General features: G+C 35.8%; 1 protein-coding gene across 3 annotated transcripts; it reads right to left on the bottom strand.

The window, feature by feature from the left end:
* Window positions 1-2291: 2291 nt before the first annotated feature.
* On the bottom strand, window positions 2292-14060 carry LOC107638294 (uncharacterized). Of its 3 annotated transcripts, XM_088485273.1 has the most exons (17): window positions 13552-14060; window positions 12790-13454; window positions 11415-11781; window positions 11041-11342; window positions 10204-10638; window positions 10048-10119; window positions 9824-9904; window positions 9616-9656; window positions 9435-9522; window positions 9209-9361; window positions 7934-8110; window positions 7761-7840; window positions 7613-7682; window positions 7419-7520; window positions 3070-3175; window positions 2830-2917; window positions 2292-2628 (listed from the first exon to the last, which is right to left on the bottom strand). In XM_088485273.1, the coding sequence occupies exons 1-17, from the start codon at window positions 13904-13906 to the stop codon at window positions 2448-2450; spliced, it is 3363 nt and encodes a 1120-aa protein (XP_088341399.1). In that variant the 5' UTR covers window positions 13907-14060; the 3' UTR covers window positions 2292-2447. The 3 variants fall into 3 exon arrangements, with proteins under 3 accessions (XP_088341399.1, XP_088341397.1, XP_088341398.1); XM_088485271.1 differs by having other exon boundaries at window positions 11041-11781; XM_088485272.1 differs by having other exon boundaries at window positions 9616-9653; window positions 11041-11781.
* Between the last annotated feature and the right edge of the window lie 1731 nt (window positions 14061-15791).

Raw genomic sequence — 15791 nt, 5'->3', positions numbered from 1 at the left:
GACAAAGACACAAAATACATATGTACATATTTTAAAATACATATGTACATATTTTATGTTTGGCAAAGTAAATACACAAGACACAGAAAACATTAAAAAGTCCATAATACCCCCATTATTTATCTTCACCACTATCATCTAAATTTTTCATCTATTACCATCTATTTTTCTCTTCTATCACCATTCATAACCAAAAACCAATAATTCAAATAATAGAAAATTTCAATAATTTCAACAACAAATTCATCCATTAATAACAGTAAAAACGCTACTTAATAATCAATTTAACAACTCTAAAGTTAAAAAAAAAAAGAAAAAACTGAAACAAATATGACAGAAAAGTGTGCAGAGAGTAAGAGCGGAAGAGAGACGACAATGGCGATCTCGAAGAGAAAAAGGGAGAGAGGCGACAATGGCGAACTCAAAGACGGAGAAAGGGAGAGAAGTAGCAGTGGCAGATTCGAAGAGGGAGAGAAAGAAAGACAGATCTGGAGGCAACAACGGCAGAGGGCGACGACAATAGCGATGAAATAGCCAAGGAACAAAGAAAAAGAGAAAGAAAAGAGTGGAGAAAGAGAGGCGGCGGTTGTTTAGCGGCAGAAAGCGGGGAAAGAAGTGACATATGGTGGTGGTTTGGGTGGGAGAGAGGAAAGGAAAAGAAGATCTGACGGAGGTGGTTTGGAATGGTGGCAGGAAGAGAGGTGAGAAATAGAAAAAAGAGGAAGAAGGTCTTTCTGATGGCAGAAGGAGGAAGAAGATCTGGAAGGATATAATTGAAAAATAAATGTAAAAAAGATTGTGTTCCACCTCCTATTGTAGTACACAAATTTTATGTATTTGTGTGCTTCCGTGTCTATCTGTGTATCCATACAAAATTTATGTCTCAACAAACAAACAATGGACATGTACTATTGTGTATGTCTTACTAACCAAACGCTACCTGATTGACACGTGGTGCGATGAGTTATTTATTAAGAATGTAGTGGATGGTTCTTTGATTGACATGTGGTGCTATGAGTACTCGACAAGTATGTATTCTGGTTGAATGACACGTGGGAGATAAGAAAACACAGCAGTACCATGTCGCACAACAAATTTTTTGTACAACTTTTTTCTTGTTTGACAAACGAAATTTAAAATTTGAAATTGGCTCGGCTGAAATTTTTCTCAAACAAAAAAGCTTTTAAGTAAGATTTAATCTTTTCTCATTTCAAATTTATGATTTGAATTTCTTGCGCTCTTATTCCTAATTTTCTCTCAAAATCTATCATTTTCTGCATCTCTGAAGAAGTAGCTTCGAGTTTTTGGGACTCATTCGGTGTTTCATAGTCCGATTTTATGCGACTTTCACCTCCTTACCCTATCGGCACCGGTAATATTGGTACCATCTACCTCTGCCGCCTTAGATGACTTCCTCTCCTTCGAGTACGATAACTACAACAACAACGTCGACAATGAACCCTCTTAACAAAGGATCGTCTTGGAGTGCCTAACTACAAGGAAGTTAGCATCGTGAACATTAGCGTCGCAAGTCCAATATAAGCTAGCCTGGTCCGACTCGCATGAAATCCTAGCCCCAATCTTGCACAGTTTGCATTTCATCATATCTACCTTCTCTAATCTTTATTTTATTTCAGTTCTCAAATTAGAAAGATATATGCATTTCATCATATCTACCTTCTCTAATCTTTATTTTATTTCCATTCTCAAATTAGAAAAATATCTTATTGTTTTTGCTCTCTACTCTTTTCTCTTAAGTGTGAAGGAAAAAGATAAAGAAAGAAGAAAAAATTGTAAGTTACATTGTCTTATTTTATAAATGAGAAACTTGAGTGATGTTGGAAAGCATTATCCAACTGCCAAATGGGCTGTCATGTTTCAAACAAAGAAGAACAAGCACAAACAATAACACATAATGACCCTTCTACTACTACGATTATTGCAACTAGCAAGAGAATTAAAGTTCCTAACCATGTAAGTTACTATAAGTTGTTATTATTATAAATTATGACACCTTTTTGAATTTTAGTTCATAAACTAATGGCTATGGCATTGGTGAAAATGATTTGTTTGGCAATTTTTGAATGGTGTTCATCATGCCTCAATCCCAAAGAAGCTACATTCCAGGTGAGTTTTTGTGAAGTTATTTTCACTATTTCATGACATCTTATATTAGTAACATACAGGACTTTGAGCGCGACAATTCTACAATGAAAAATGTATAATAACTTAATACCCATAAAAAAAGAAATTACTTTGACAGAACGTTCTAAAAAAATAAGATAATTTGCAAAACTCATTTTGGCCCGTGGAAACCTTCTATTCATCCTACCAGTTATAAGTATATATAGTAGCATAAAGAGTACAAGTATACAAGAAAAATCTCCGATGGCAAAAATTGAGAATAACGGAAATCAAACAGAGAAGCAGCCATCGATTTTGCTTCTTTAAGTGCAAGGCTGAATTATCCGGGAGATACACCTGCAAAGCCTAATAATTCTCAAATATCCAACTCCCACATTCTCAGCTGCACTTCTTACTTGAGATACAAGGGACAAAGGCGAGTCATGTTCCATGCCGGTATGACCAAGTATTTGAGATGGAAGGACCTTTGCAGGATAAGCCCCACTGCTCAGACACAATTTGTCCAACCAATTAGCTTCTTTAAAAACAAAACACAAATAAAACTGATCTTCCGAATGAAATTATTAAATAATACTAAACACGTTTAGAATTAATGATAGAAATAAGGATTTACATTTATTTTTTTGAAGGGGGGGGGGGGTGTTGGGTGTATTAGGAAAATAGAAAGACCACGGCAGGACCTACCATTTAATGCATGTCATATCAAAAGTCACCTTCACTTTCCTACCACTACTAAAGTCCATGAAAACTAGCTGCAAATCAAGCTGTTGACCTGCAAAACAACATACATTAAGTGAAACTACAATTAAGTCCTTGATCAAGACTCTCAAATTGCAAGGATGTAATTCCTATCAAGAATTTTAAGACTTTGCTGCATATAATTGGGAATCAAACTCCAGAATTCAGAAATAGAACTTTCTTTACCAGAATGGGAAAAGAACTTTGCCTGGACCAGATTTCTAATTTCTATGCGAGATAACTGAACCTCCTCAACCACATCTAGCAAATTACTCAGAAGTGAACTAATTATCTGCATACAATAGCAGGTCAGTGATAACAACAATAAATTTCAGCAGAATCCAGCATTCATCCATTTCCTACTCTGATAATTGCATGCTACAAACTTGTAAAAGCAAGCATTTAGCCGAAGAAATTTAAAGAAAAATGAAATTCTAACTAGAAACATAATTGCTTGAGCCTGAGATTCTTCTGGCCAGCTACCAGGATTATTAAATAAAATAAAGAAACAAATCCTCAGCCTGTCAGCCAGATAAAGCAACTAAAATATTAAGGACGCAAGCTTTCTTAGATTTTACAACCCAGCCCGTGCAAAAGGTTTGGCTAAGGTATTATAAACCCCACTTACAAAAGAATGCATGGTCAAGGACCGTCCATAATAAGATCTAATTTATTAGAGAACACAATGGTTTTTATATCAAACATACCTGTCACACAAACTTCCTTTTGGCTTGAAGTATGAAAAAGATACATAGATGCACCTCTCTTGTTCAAGCCTTTTATTTATAAAATGCCGACTCGAATAGCAATTACTTGAGCTTAGTAAGTTGAATAAGCCCAATTTAGGCAAGGAAGAAGGGAATGCCAATTGACATGATTGGATATTATGGCAGAATACCTTCAAAATCAGATCTCAATTTCAAGAAATTTATCACTCAGTAGTTTCATGAACTTATACTAAAGGAAGACCTTCAGCAGACAAGTTCTCAAAAAATATTAGTGCATCCCCATATCAGTTTTTCCATTGTTTTCTAATAGTTCTGCAGAGCCAGCATCATCAAAACCTTTATTAGTATACCAAACAATATCCAGCTATCACTCCTAATCAAGCTTATGAACACCAGAGGCCCTTCCCAACCACCCTATGGCTGTTGATCCAATACTTGATTCATTACCAGCTCCATTATGGCATAGTTCAGACATTTATGAACCCCTGATAAGTATGGTTTTTCTTCCATTTTTTATCCATGACAGCAACTTTGGCATATGTTTCTATACCTTCATCCAACAAACAGGCAATCAAACTTGAACGTTGGCAACAAGCTCTAATGAACAAAACTAATAGCATTGAAAGAAAATCAAACATTGGATGTTGTTCTATGCATCCATTGCCAAGATGACTATTGTGCACACCATTCTTGCCATTATTGCATCCAAATCTTGGCCTTAACACACCAGATTGATGTCAAGAATGCATTCCTCCAGGCTGACCTTAAAGCACATTCTTTATATGGATTGAAACAGGCACCAAGGGTATGGTTTGAGAAGTTCTAAACAACACTGACTGGTTTTTCTTTCATACAAAATCAGTATGATCCAACCATTTTTATAAAAAGGACTTCTAAAGGAATTGTGGTATTCCTTGTTTATGTACACGACATTGTGGTGATGGGCTCCAATCAAGAGGCTATCTTTGAAATCAAGCAACAGCTGCATTCAACTGTGACGACCAAGAAAATAAATAAATAAACAAATAAAAGAGACACTAGTGGCCAGATTTTCTCACGCACTCATTCTTTTTTTCTTGTCCATTTCTTCTCCTTTCCCGAGCTTCTACCTTTGTGTCACCCATTCCCCTTCTCTCCTCTCTTCATACCCGTTTTATTCTTTGATATGCAAAACTCATCTGGTTTTTCATTTTATTACTCTTTCTGCACTGTATCAATATTATATACCCATCATTTTGTACTCTATTATTTTAGCTTACATCTTCAAAACCCCATTTGAAGTAGCCTAAGCTTGAAGAGGAAAATCACTCTTATATGGAAGTTTTGATGATTACTTGTTTAGTTGTTTTAAGTACTTAAACTAATATTTTCTTAAATTTTGATTATCTCCTGTTAAATCTTGTATCTGTGGGATCTGCTGTGCATTCAAAGAAGGCTTGAAACCCCAAGATATGTGAATGTATTGATTGAAATTATGTCTGGTGACACTAGTCGTTTTTTCCTATGAAGTCTATCTGAGGCTTGCTAGGTACGGATGTCTCTATGCACCAATCATGGCTAGACCAAGTCATGACATCAACTTTCAACAAGAAAGATCTTGGGCATCTCAATTTTTCCTTGGGGTTAATGCAAAACATAGAAGAGATGAAGGTTAACTTCTACCAGACCCATCTTTTTACTAAAAGTTGGTTGGTAGTCTTATCTATGTAATCCACAGTTGACCAGACATCTCTTTTGTTGTTCACATAGTAAGCAAATTCATGCAATGCCCAAATTTCCATCTTTCAGTAGTGCACCACATTATGAAAATACCTAATGGCTTCTGACTGCAACTTGAAGCATATAGTGATGCTGATTACACACAGAAATCTACCGGTTAGTGATGCTCCAATTTTCATGGAAATGCAAGAAGCAAGACTGTCAGACATCCACAGAAGTAGAATATCAGTGTATTGTACTTAACATGTTCTGAGGTTATTTGGTCGCCTGGTGTTACTTCTAATCCGGGTTTCTTACGAGCTCAACCAACACCACCCCATGCTGACAACACAAGTACCATCCAGATTGCAACACCACGAATGGACAAACTAGAGGTAGATTGCCACTAGATCCATCAGGCATCTGACCACCAAGTTATCACTCTACCTTGGGTCTCCACGTCCATTTAAGTGGCAGACATCTTCACAAAATCCTTGCAACGTTGTGCCAAATTTCCTAATTAGCAAATTGATGCTCATAGATTTTTCCAATATCAATTTGAGGGGGAATGTCATTAGAATTGACTGGATATTATTGTAGAATATCAACAGAATATCTGCCATTATATTAGCAGATATTCCAGCAGAGATTTGCTCATTCAAATCTGCAAATTCTGTGGGATTACACATCTGTATTAATCAAACTCCATGGTATTGTGCATCTGTAATTATGTAATAATATCCTAAATTAGGTTAGCCTACCTATAGGTTAGCATTTGAAACTGATGTGTAGTTGTGTACTTACTCTATATTAACTGGGCTGAAGACAAATTATCATTTAGTCAGCAATGTGTGGGCAGCGTGAGGTGTGGAGAGTTCATTAGAGGAGATTTCAATCATGTGAGTGGGTTAAGCAGGAGGCAGAGCAGATTTGAAACTAGATCCGAGAACCTAGAGGCTGAAGGGCTCCTAGGACTTCTATCTTTCATTGTCATTTACACATCTTCTGCAATTGTTCTCATTCAAAATGCAGGAAACCTTGCTACTATTTGGGTTTTAAACATGTATTCTTCTCATCCTTGTGTAGGACTGTTCAAATAAACTGGTTGTTAAACTGATCCGTAAGCATACCATTACGAAAAAAAAGGGCCTGGTTTTTTAAATAGTTTTAAAACTGAACCAATAATTTTTGAAGTGGTTCCAAACCTGTTTCTAACCAGTTTGAAAATGTTTACACTTTACACATCTATTTCAAACATTCCCAGTCTAACAGAAAAATAAATGAACCACTATGCACTACCCATCACACCCCATAACCCTGAGTATGACTGAATTTGTGGTAAAATGTGCACAGCAGACATTCATCTTTACCACAAATCTAGTGTACAAAACTAGTAGGAAGGATAACCGAATGATTAGAAAAAAGTTGGGGTTAGCGTCAGATAGAGGTGAAACAAGCACAGGTACAGGTTGATTCAGAGTAACCAAGCAAAGACATCCCTCTAAGATGAAGAAGCACTGCCCAAGAAATATTGCTCAAAGAGTCAAACTCGGGTGGCAAACCAGCCAATGATAGAGAAATGAAGAATTACTCATATTTCCATTCTGCTTTCCAGAATCAAAATTTGGAGAACTTCAACCAGGCGACCTTAATATGCCCAAATAAGCAAGATGTAGACTAACCCAATTTTTTAAGATTGAAATTCTTAGATATAACAGCATAAAATAGCTTAATACCATTATAGGAATAAAATGTAGAAACTACTGGTCTTAGATCACATCTAAGAGTTAAATCATTAAATGTACAAATATCAAACTAGTATGTAGTTAAAAGTGTTAAACTATGCCTATTAGCATAGGATGATGACAATTGTCTCATAATTATAGTGGCTGTAAGTGTTAGTGTGTTACATTCCTAAGCAGTTAGCCAAGGCTCAGCTACTATCCTCAGCTCTTGGCTTTAACTATAAATCACATTCATTAAATTCATTCTCCTATTGGTTTGCCTTGTTTATATCAAGCATATTAGCCAAACGAAAAGCAATTTGTGGACCAATCCTTTTAAAAGGGGAAAATATGAATACATAACTAAACAAATGGAGTAATTTACCTGTGTTTCTTGTCCCAAACTTATTGAATCTGTGCATTTCTTAGTGGTATGGGTATTTAAGACAAATTCAAATGCAGAACAAGCATTGATGTCAGGAAAAGTCTGAAACGAGACACTTCTCCATATTAGAAAATAAAAAAAATTATGAATACTGAATATTGTAATAAAACAGCTAACTTGAAAAATAAAATTACCTTCATAATGTTCACATCATTCAAGTCGTTTGAAGTTATTATGCTAGGTAGACTGGCATTTACTGCAAACCTAAATTCCACCAAACATATACTTAATGCTTCAAGTAAAATAAATAAATCATGGAAAAAGAAATCAAATATGGCTAACCTCTGGATGACATAACCACAATAGTTGAGAATAATTTTGTAACCACCATCTGTGTGCTCAAAATCTTCAATAACCCATTGCTTAAAGAAAAGGTAGAAGCAAAAATCTTTGTCAGGTAATGGTATCTTTTATATATATATATATATTTGCAAGCACAAAAAAAATGTTGAGACCTTTAAACTCTGAAATATAAACTTGTTAGACATTCTCTTCTGGATATAATCACGAACAAATTCTATGGTATCAATATAGCTTTGAACCCCTTCAATCTTGCAAACACTATGAAAGAATTCACTTAAGGATTTTGCTTTACAAGTCAAATTTTCAAGCTCCTGCCTCAGTTCGATCACCTTTTATCAAAAGAACAAGCATTAACCACTAAAATATCATCAATTGAAAAGAAAAAGCGAACAATAAATTAAATCTATCATAGAGTTGCACCAATGAACCACAAAGAGAAACTAGCAACAACATATAAGGAAAATACATCATACTTTCCAACAGGAAATTCACAAATTAGGTGAAATACTAAATTAAAATATTTCTTTATAACAGTGATCTGTTGAAAGAGAGAGCACAAGTTATATGAACTGTACGGTTTTAATTATGCACCTTAACTGTTTTCTGGCATTCTTTTCATACTAACAACAGATTTGGGAAGAAACTTGTTAGTATCTTAGAATATCTAGATATACAGTTAGTATAACATGGAAATTTTAAGAATATCAATTTCTTCATGAAATCAGTGGTCCATTTCTATTTACAAAGTAATTATAAGAGTTGTCGCTTATTTCCTTTATTTTTCTTTCTCTTCTCTCCTTTTCTTGTTTTCTTTTTTTTTTTTTTTGGTAAAAGAATATTATTCAATTGGGGAAAAGAACATTGCAAGAAGACAGGAACTTAACAGGTCCTCGAAACAATCAGAAAATATAAAAAGATAAATGAAGTGTAACTTTCTTATCTTAATATGTCCACGAAAAAAAAAAAGGTCCTGTTAAATGATCATTGAGCTTTACACTAGACTAGATAGAGGACAAATGTCTTTCTTTTCCCATAAAACCTGTTAATCTGAATTCTGATCTAAGGACTTGCTGGAAAAGACATGTTGTACTGTTTCTGGATTTCCCCACACAGCACACATATTAGGGGAGATAGCCTCATATTTCCTTTATATCTCTATTCTAAATTGTTTCTAACACAAAATAAGAAACACAAATACACACTATTAGTACTACACTGTCCTTGACTATCTGAGCTTAGTGTTGCAAAGATGATAATGTTGCGTTACATAAGTAGATGCACTGGTCAAAACAGGATTAAGAACAAATACATTATAAAAATTGTTGGGATAGCACCATTATTTAAAAGATAACACGAGTTTGCTTGGGTGCATCATTTTGATAGGGATTATTAAAACAATTGCATATGTATATATCCAATCAAAATACCTGACATTTTCCCTCAGAATTGAGCAAGCTAGTAGTGATACGAATATCATTAGCTTGAGTTTCCACTGCCACACTCTTAGATAAGGATGCCATGAAACGCAACTCCATTTCCTTAGACTCCTGAAGGCCATGGTTCAACTGCTGTACTTTTTTCTGTAAACAATGAAATTTTAGTACCACCACCAACCGCAGGTGCAGCAAAACATCAAGACGTAAGATAGAATACCAGCAATCTGTCACGCTTCATATGCATTAACTGCAATTTAGCCTTCTCATATGATATATTAAGCATCAGCATTCTTCCTTCAACATATCTGCTAGGTTATATAATCTATCATTACAGCAAAACTGTTCCACAAACATAATGTGAACCATTTTAAACTTAGTGATGCAGTCAAAGAATGTACCTTTTATGTCTAGAAACATTTTGGGTATCGGCTATTTTCTTCTGAAAGGAAAACAAGAAACATGACCATAAGCAATGAGACACGTCAAATTAACATATTGCTTATTGTCTTAATATTTAATATAATCTGTTCTAATCACTATAAAATGTAAGTTTGCCCACAATTAAACTGCAAAATGCATTAAACTTGACTAAATAATGTAACAGACCTGAGGATGAATGTCAGAACAAAGAAATTCACATTGCTTAACTTTCTGCAGATGAACAAGAACTTCTTCCAGCTTGCATATCTAAATATTGAGGATAAAATAAATAAATTACTGATACAGAATATTGATGATAAAATATGCATGAACTGTATAACAAAGTAAGCAACAATATCCACAATTTTATTTGAATGCTATTACTTCCTAATTCTACATTCATGACTTACCATTCGTAAATTTAGCCTATCAACTGACGGAGAAAGGAAATGTTGTGTGCTCCCGAGGAACTTCTTGAGAAACTGCAAAGTACTTTAGAAGTTTAAGAGGCTCTAACAAAAATATCAAAACTAAAATTGATTCTTATCATAAAAAAATACCCATACATCAGCCCAGTCATTCCATGTCTGATCTCTGAGCTTCTCTCCACTGCTCATGTAACGTCTTTGCTCCGAATTAAGTTGTATAGCACTATTCCCAATATGGACCTCTGGACTTCTTATAATCCTCCCAAATTTGTCTTTGTCTCCATCACCTGGTAATTGTATCTCAAAACCCTTTCTTTTCTTCTCAAAAGAAAACTCAAAGCCAGACTTGGTAACAGGGCTCAGAGCTACTTTGGGTGCCCCTCGGCAGTTGTTGTCAAGATGGCAATGACCATATGAGTTATCTTTATTAGACAAGTCTTGCATATTACTGTTCAGCAGTTCACTCGAAGACCCATAAAGAGATGGCGACAGAGTTGGAGTTTCTTTGCTAGGAGTGCTCAGAAACAAAACCATATTACTAGGACTCTCAGCTGGTTTTCTCTTGGATGCACTCTTAAGAAGCATGAAATCAGTGACAAAAATGAGGATTAAAAATCGAAGAAACTGAATCGTCAACATCTTAAGGCAAGGAAAGTTCGCCTTCCAATAGGAGTTAGCTTTTTAGGTTGGCTAAGATACCTTTAGACATATCCAGTACATTTCACAAGGGTCAAAATTTCAATTTAACACAGGAAAAATCTAACCATAGCAAAATTGGGCAAACTGAAGTAGATTTCGTAAATTTAAAGCTTTTGAAATGAGATGGATTAAATATCTAAACTTTATATCAACAAAATCTCTCATCAATCATTTAATATATGACTCCAGATGCCCCTCAAGTTACTAATGATTTTCAGAGACATTGTCTTTATTACTTCCATGAATCATGACTAACATAAATCGCTTGCATTTTACCTGTGAAATCATACAATCTGTACTAGTCTTTACACTGTTTTCAAACCCAGACAACCCAAATCCATCAGCTGCTGCGTCTGAGTTGCTCTCAGCATCTTGCCCTAAACCACTATTAACAGATTCATTATGCTTTTTCAGCTGCTTCAATTCATGAGAACAAGTCCTTTGGCATTCCACATGTTGTGATCGCTTCTGGTTCAACATCACAGGAGAAGAAAATGGATTATCATATGTAACACTTGCAACATCATCTTTCCTTTTCTCAACTGTGCTATCTGTTTGGTCAATCTGCAGGCAAGAAGCTGTGATTTCCCCAGTCTTAGAATTTTTGCCACTCTGGAAGTCAACAGAAATCAAACTAAAAGCTTGCTCACCCGTTTTTGAGTCAACAGTCTGTTCATTATCAGTTAGCATCGCAAGGTTTCTAAAGGAGTCAATCCCATGGGAATCTGTGATGATCGAACCTTGATTCATCCTATTCCCTTGAGTTAAACCATAGAGATGCTCATCTAAAGAAGCATTTCGAGTTTCAACTTGATTGTATTCACAATCTTTTTCATTAATGTCAGACATTTGTCCTCTGTCTTCAAGATTACTTCCCTTCACCTGGGCAACACCATAACCAAGTTTTGATTGAACTGAGTTGCCCATCATTAGTGGAGTTCTTGCACTATTAGCAATAAGAAAGTCTAACTCTTTATGGATTGCTGCACTTGCACCTTCAACAAACTTCTTGGTTTCCTGCAGAAGGTAACAAGTATCACCTAGTATGCATTGTAGTTCAAAAGATGCACCACTGGATGCAATGACAGCCACAAAATTATCATTATAAACTATGCAATTCTACAATCTTATGGGCGTGTTTGGTTGTCCATAGGAGACATGACACAGTGCCACACATTCACCGATTGATTGCTATGACAGATTTTCAATGGACACGGTGGTATACAAATGCACACTAAATACATATCCTTCCAAAATGTTTATAAACAGACTCTTATAATTTTTCCCTTATTCTTTTCTCATAAATTTTATTCTTTTCATTTTTCCAATCCTAACAGCCTCTTCTCCTTTCTCCTCTCTCCCCATCCCTCTCACCTCCTCCTCTCCTCCCTCCCTCCATTATTGAGCCTCCTCTCATCCTTCCTCTCGACTTCTTTTCATTTCAGGGATATTGTTTGCTCTTTTGTTGACTATTGATGATTTTTGGAGGATGATAATGAATCTGTGGTAGTGGTGGTGATCGATGATGGTGGGAGCCGACTGCTACTGCTGAGGGTACAACAGACATTTTGTTATGATTGAGAATGTATTGTTTTGTCATGTACTTTGTTACCAAACAAGATGTAAAATTTGTGTCTTCTTGTGTCCATGTACCTTTGTGTGATTGTCTCTATGTCTTCATTGTGCATGTACTATTGAATAATAACCTAACAACCATGCTAGGTTTACCCCAAAATCAACCACTAAAATCAGCCACTAGAATAGAATACACATAAAAATACAAAATAAATACTAAAAATTAATTAAACTACACCTATATTTATACACAAATACATAGTGGCTGATTTTAGTGGCTAATTTTGGTGTGCAAATATCATTTTTGATAAACTAATTACTTATAAATAAAAGGTAAGTGTATTTTGGGGTACCAGGGAGTGGCATGGAATTGCAGATAAATTTTACAGAAAAGGTATCAACATCATGAGACAAAATGCAAATCAACATTCAACTAAAAATGGTCCTTGCCTTGATTGAAGTATCAGGAGTTTTGATTTGGTGAAGGGAATCATCTGCGACTGTATCATGTTTCCCAACTCTACCCATAGCTGGACCTACGTTCGGTGTATCTGCAGCCTCAGAATCATGGATGCCATGTGGCTGAACTGAATCATCCACACCAGTATGATTCCCCTCGTTGTCTAAGAAATCATGGATGACTTGATCAACTGGAGAGCTAAGCCGTGAATCTGCAGCCTCAGTATTCAAAGGGGAGATGGCAGGCAAATCCTTGCTTCCTTCTACAAGGATTGCGTCCAAAGTAGGAGAGAGTCTGTCATAATCGTACCTCTGCGGGTCCAACCCAGTCATACTCATGTCACTGGAATCTCTACAAACATTCACGGGATCCGTAGGTACTCCAGACTGAGGAGACTGCATCTTGGCTTCCGAAAGAACCATAAAACACCCAGTAGTGGAGGCTGAGTGGCCGGAGCCTTGGCTCGGCAATGTCTCTTCAAACTGAGGACTGAACCTCGAGGGCGTCTTCAAGTCTTCAAAATCCGACCTGGCAAGACTCCGGTAATGCAATGAAAAGGCAGTTGAGTCCATTGTGAGATCATCAGATGCAGCAGAGTCCGGCAAGCGTTCGGGTCTGATGAAACTGGACGACACCGGACATCGAAAATCATCTTCTGCACAATGTAATGGAATGGAATGGAATGAAATGAAACACGACGGGAAAAAAGAATAAAAAAGTGAAACAGAAGTAGCAAGGGTTGCGCAACTCGCCATCGTCAGTGGAAGGAGCGGCGCTACTGCCACTGGGGGAAGGGGAACCGAGTGGTCTCAGAAAGGAGTGATTGAGATCGGCGGCTTCACCGTTGGGCGGGGAAGAGGACTCCTTGAGGTCGAGCTCGTCGTCTTCGTCGCTGTCGCCGGCCAGGTCCCGGAAAAACCCTAGGACCTCGGGGGAGGGGGAGGAGGAAGGAACTGAACCGGGAGGAGTGTCGGAGGAAGAAGAGTCGTCGGGGCGGAAGATGTGGACGGAGGTAATCTCGTTGTCCGCGAAGCTGACGCGGCGCAACTTCTTCCTCCGAAGCGCGACGGTCTCGTCTTCGGTTTCGGTGTTGTTGGAAGGTTCCATTGTTGAAATGAGCTTGGGCACTGCAGGAGTAAGAGAGTAAGCAGAAGGACACCTAGATGGCTAGATGTTTACCCTCAATTTTTGTGCGGGAAAATGCGCCATTTTGGTCCCGCTTCGGATTTGACTTTGGCGGATGACAATAACTAAAATCCACAGTGGTTATGAGATTTACTGCAAATTATTCAATGTCTTTTTTTTTTTTTTTTTTTTTGGAGCGTAGAGGATAAGGATAACAGTACAGGAAAACAAACAAATCTCATAAAGGGGGCTAATTCTTTTAGTTACGAAAATTTAGAAGGTGTTATACTCAATTATAAAAAAATGGTGTATTTTTATTGATATGAAGATAAATTTTTTTTAACTAAAATTCACAAATTAGAGGTTAAGTTTTGTTTTAACTAATCCAATTTGAGGTATTAAAGAAATTTGAACCTCAGATTTATATGAGGTGAAAATTTTTTTAAAAATAAATAAATCGGTGGGTCAATTTTGTGAAAAAAAAATTATAAACTACAAATCTAACTCTCGTATTTGTATTTTTTGAAAGAAAAAAAATTAAACCACAAAAATTAAACCCTCATTTGTGGTATTCAGTATTCACACCCAAAAAAATACATTAAATATTTACATTGCTGAAAAACACCACTTGAATAACAATGTCAAAAATAAAAAAACGGGAGCAAAACAAAACAAGCGAATAAAAAAAATAATTCTTTGTCACTTTTTGCATAACCATCAATAATAAAAGAGATCTATACTTAACCACTCGTTATAATTTATCTAATCGCTCTTTATAGTTTAAAAAGCATATATTAATTACGTAACTAATAAGAATTCTACTAACTCTGGCCAACTTTTGTTTATAGTTGTGTTTAATAAAAGTGTTTAATAGAAATGTCTTTTTTTATGGTTTATCTAATAAAAGTGTCTTTGTAATAAATATGTCTCCTTATATATGTGTCTTCTAGTAGAAGTGTCTTTAATATTAATTATTGTTGACAATAAGTTAACAGATAATATATTAGTACCCTATACTTTTTCCATGTTAATTATCTCCTCAATCATTTTTTTCTTTATTCTGAAAAATCATTCTATTTCTTTCTAATCATATGTTCCAAATAATCGTATAAAAGCATACGATTCATCTCTTGCATTCTTTCTTTCTATTTGATATCTCAGTCAAACTTAAAAAATATTTCTTCAATGTACCAAAACAAGACCATAATCTACCAACATATGATATTCATACATATCATACTTGTCAATAAAAGCTACAACCAAGAAATAAGCGGTGATAAATTATCTTGTTGATTAATAACCCCAAACCGACTTAGTCTCTCCTTAAATTGATCCCGTCAGTCAAAACAAATCAGACAAATAATTTTACTTTTAGTGGCACTAGTCCTTTCTATATAGTCCTAGTAAAGTTGTACCTTGTTACATCCTCTAAGACCAATTCTGCTTGCAACACCTACACAAATGAGTTAGTAGAAAAAATACCTTAACGTATCGTGTAGCTGGTTCACTAGATTCAACTCTCATTAGCTCAGATCTCACCTCCATTTGAAGTTTCATATTCACTCAAACCCATTCCAAAACCTACAATCTCGTATCACTGATCCTCTTTGGTTTGAAATCGAGAAAAATCTTGAAAAATGATCTTTCAAATAACCTCCAAGAAGCCAAATATCTTCTTAGAATCTAGTTCCTCTCCCATCACCGCTTCCATAGACAATCCAATAATCAATTTCTGTCTAACTTATTGATTCGTGAACTATAATTGACAAATATCCTTCGACGAATCTCCTAGCAGGTAGTTCTTAGGTGGACAGAAGTTCATTTGGATTCAAGTTATTACATGAACACAAACACCTTCTCTCATAAC

This window comes from Arachis ipaensis, chromosome B4 (genome assembly GCF_059453495.1).
Source record: "Arachis ipaensis isolate K30076 ecotype BB chromosome B4, ASM5945349v1, whole genome shotgun sequence".
In the NCBI taxonomy this organism is placed as follows: Eukaryota; Viridiplantae; Streptophyta; class Magnoliopsida; order Fabales; family Fabaceae; genus Arachis; species Arachis ipaensis.
This window is presented reverse-complemented; position numbering and strand designations above follow the sequence as displayed.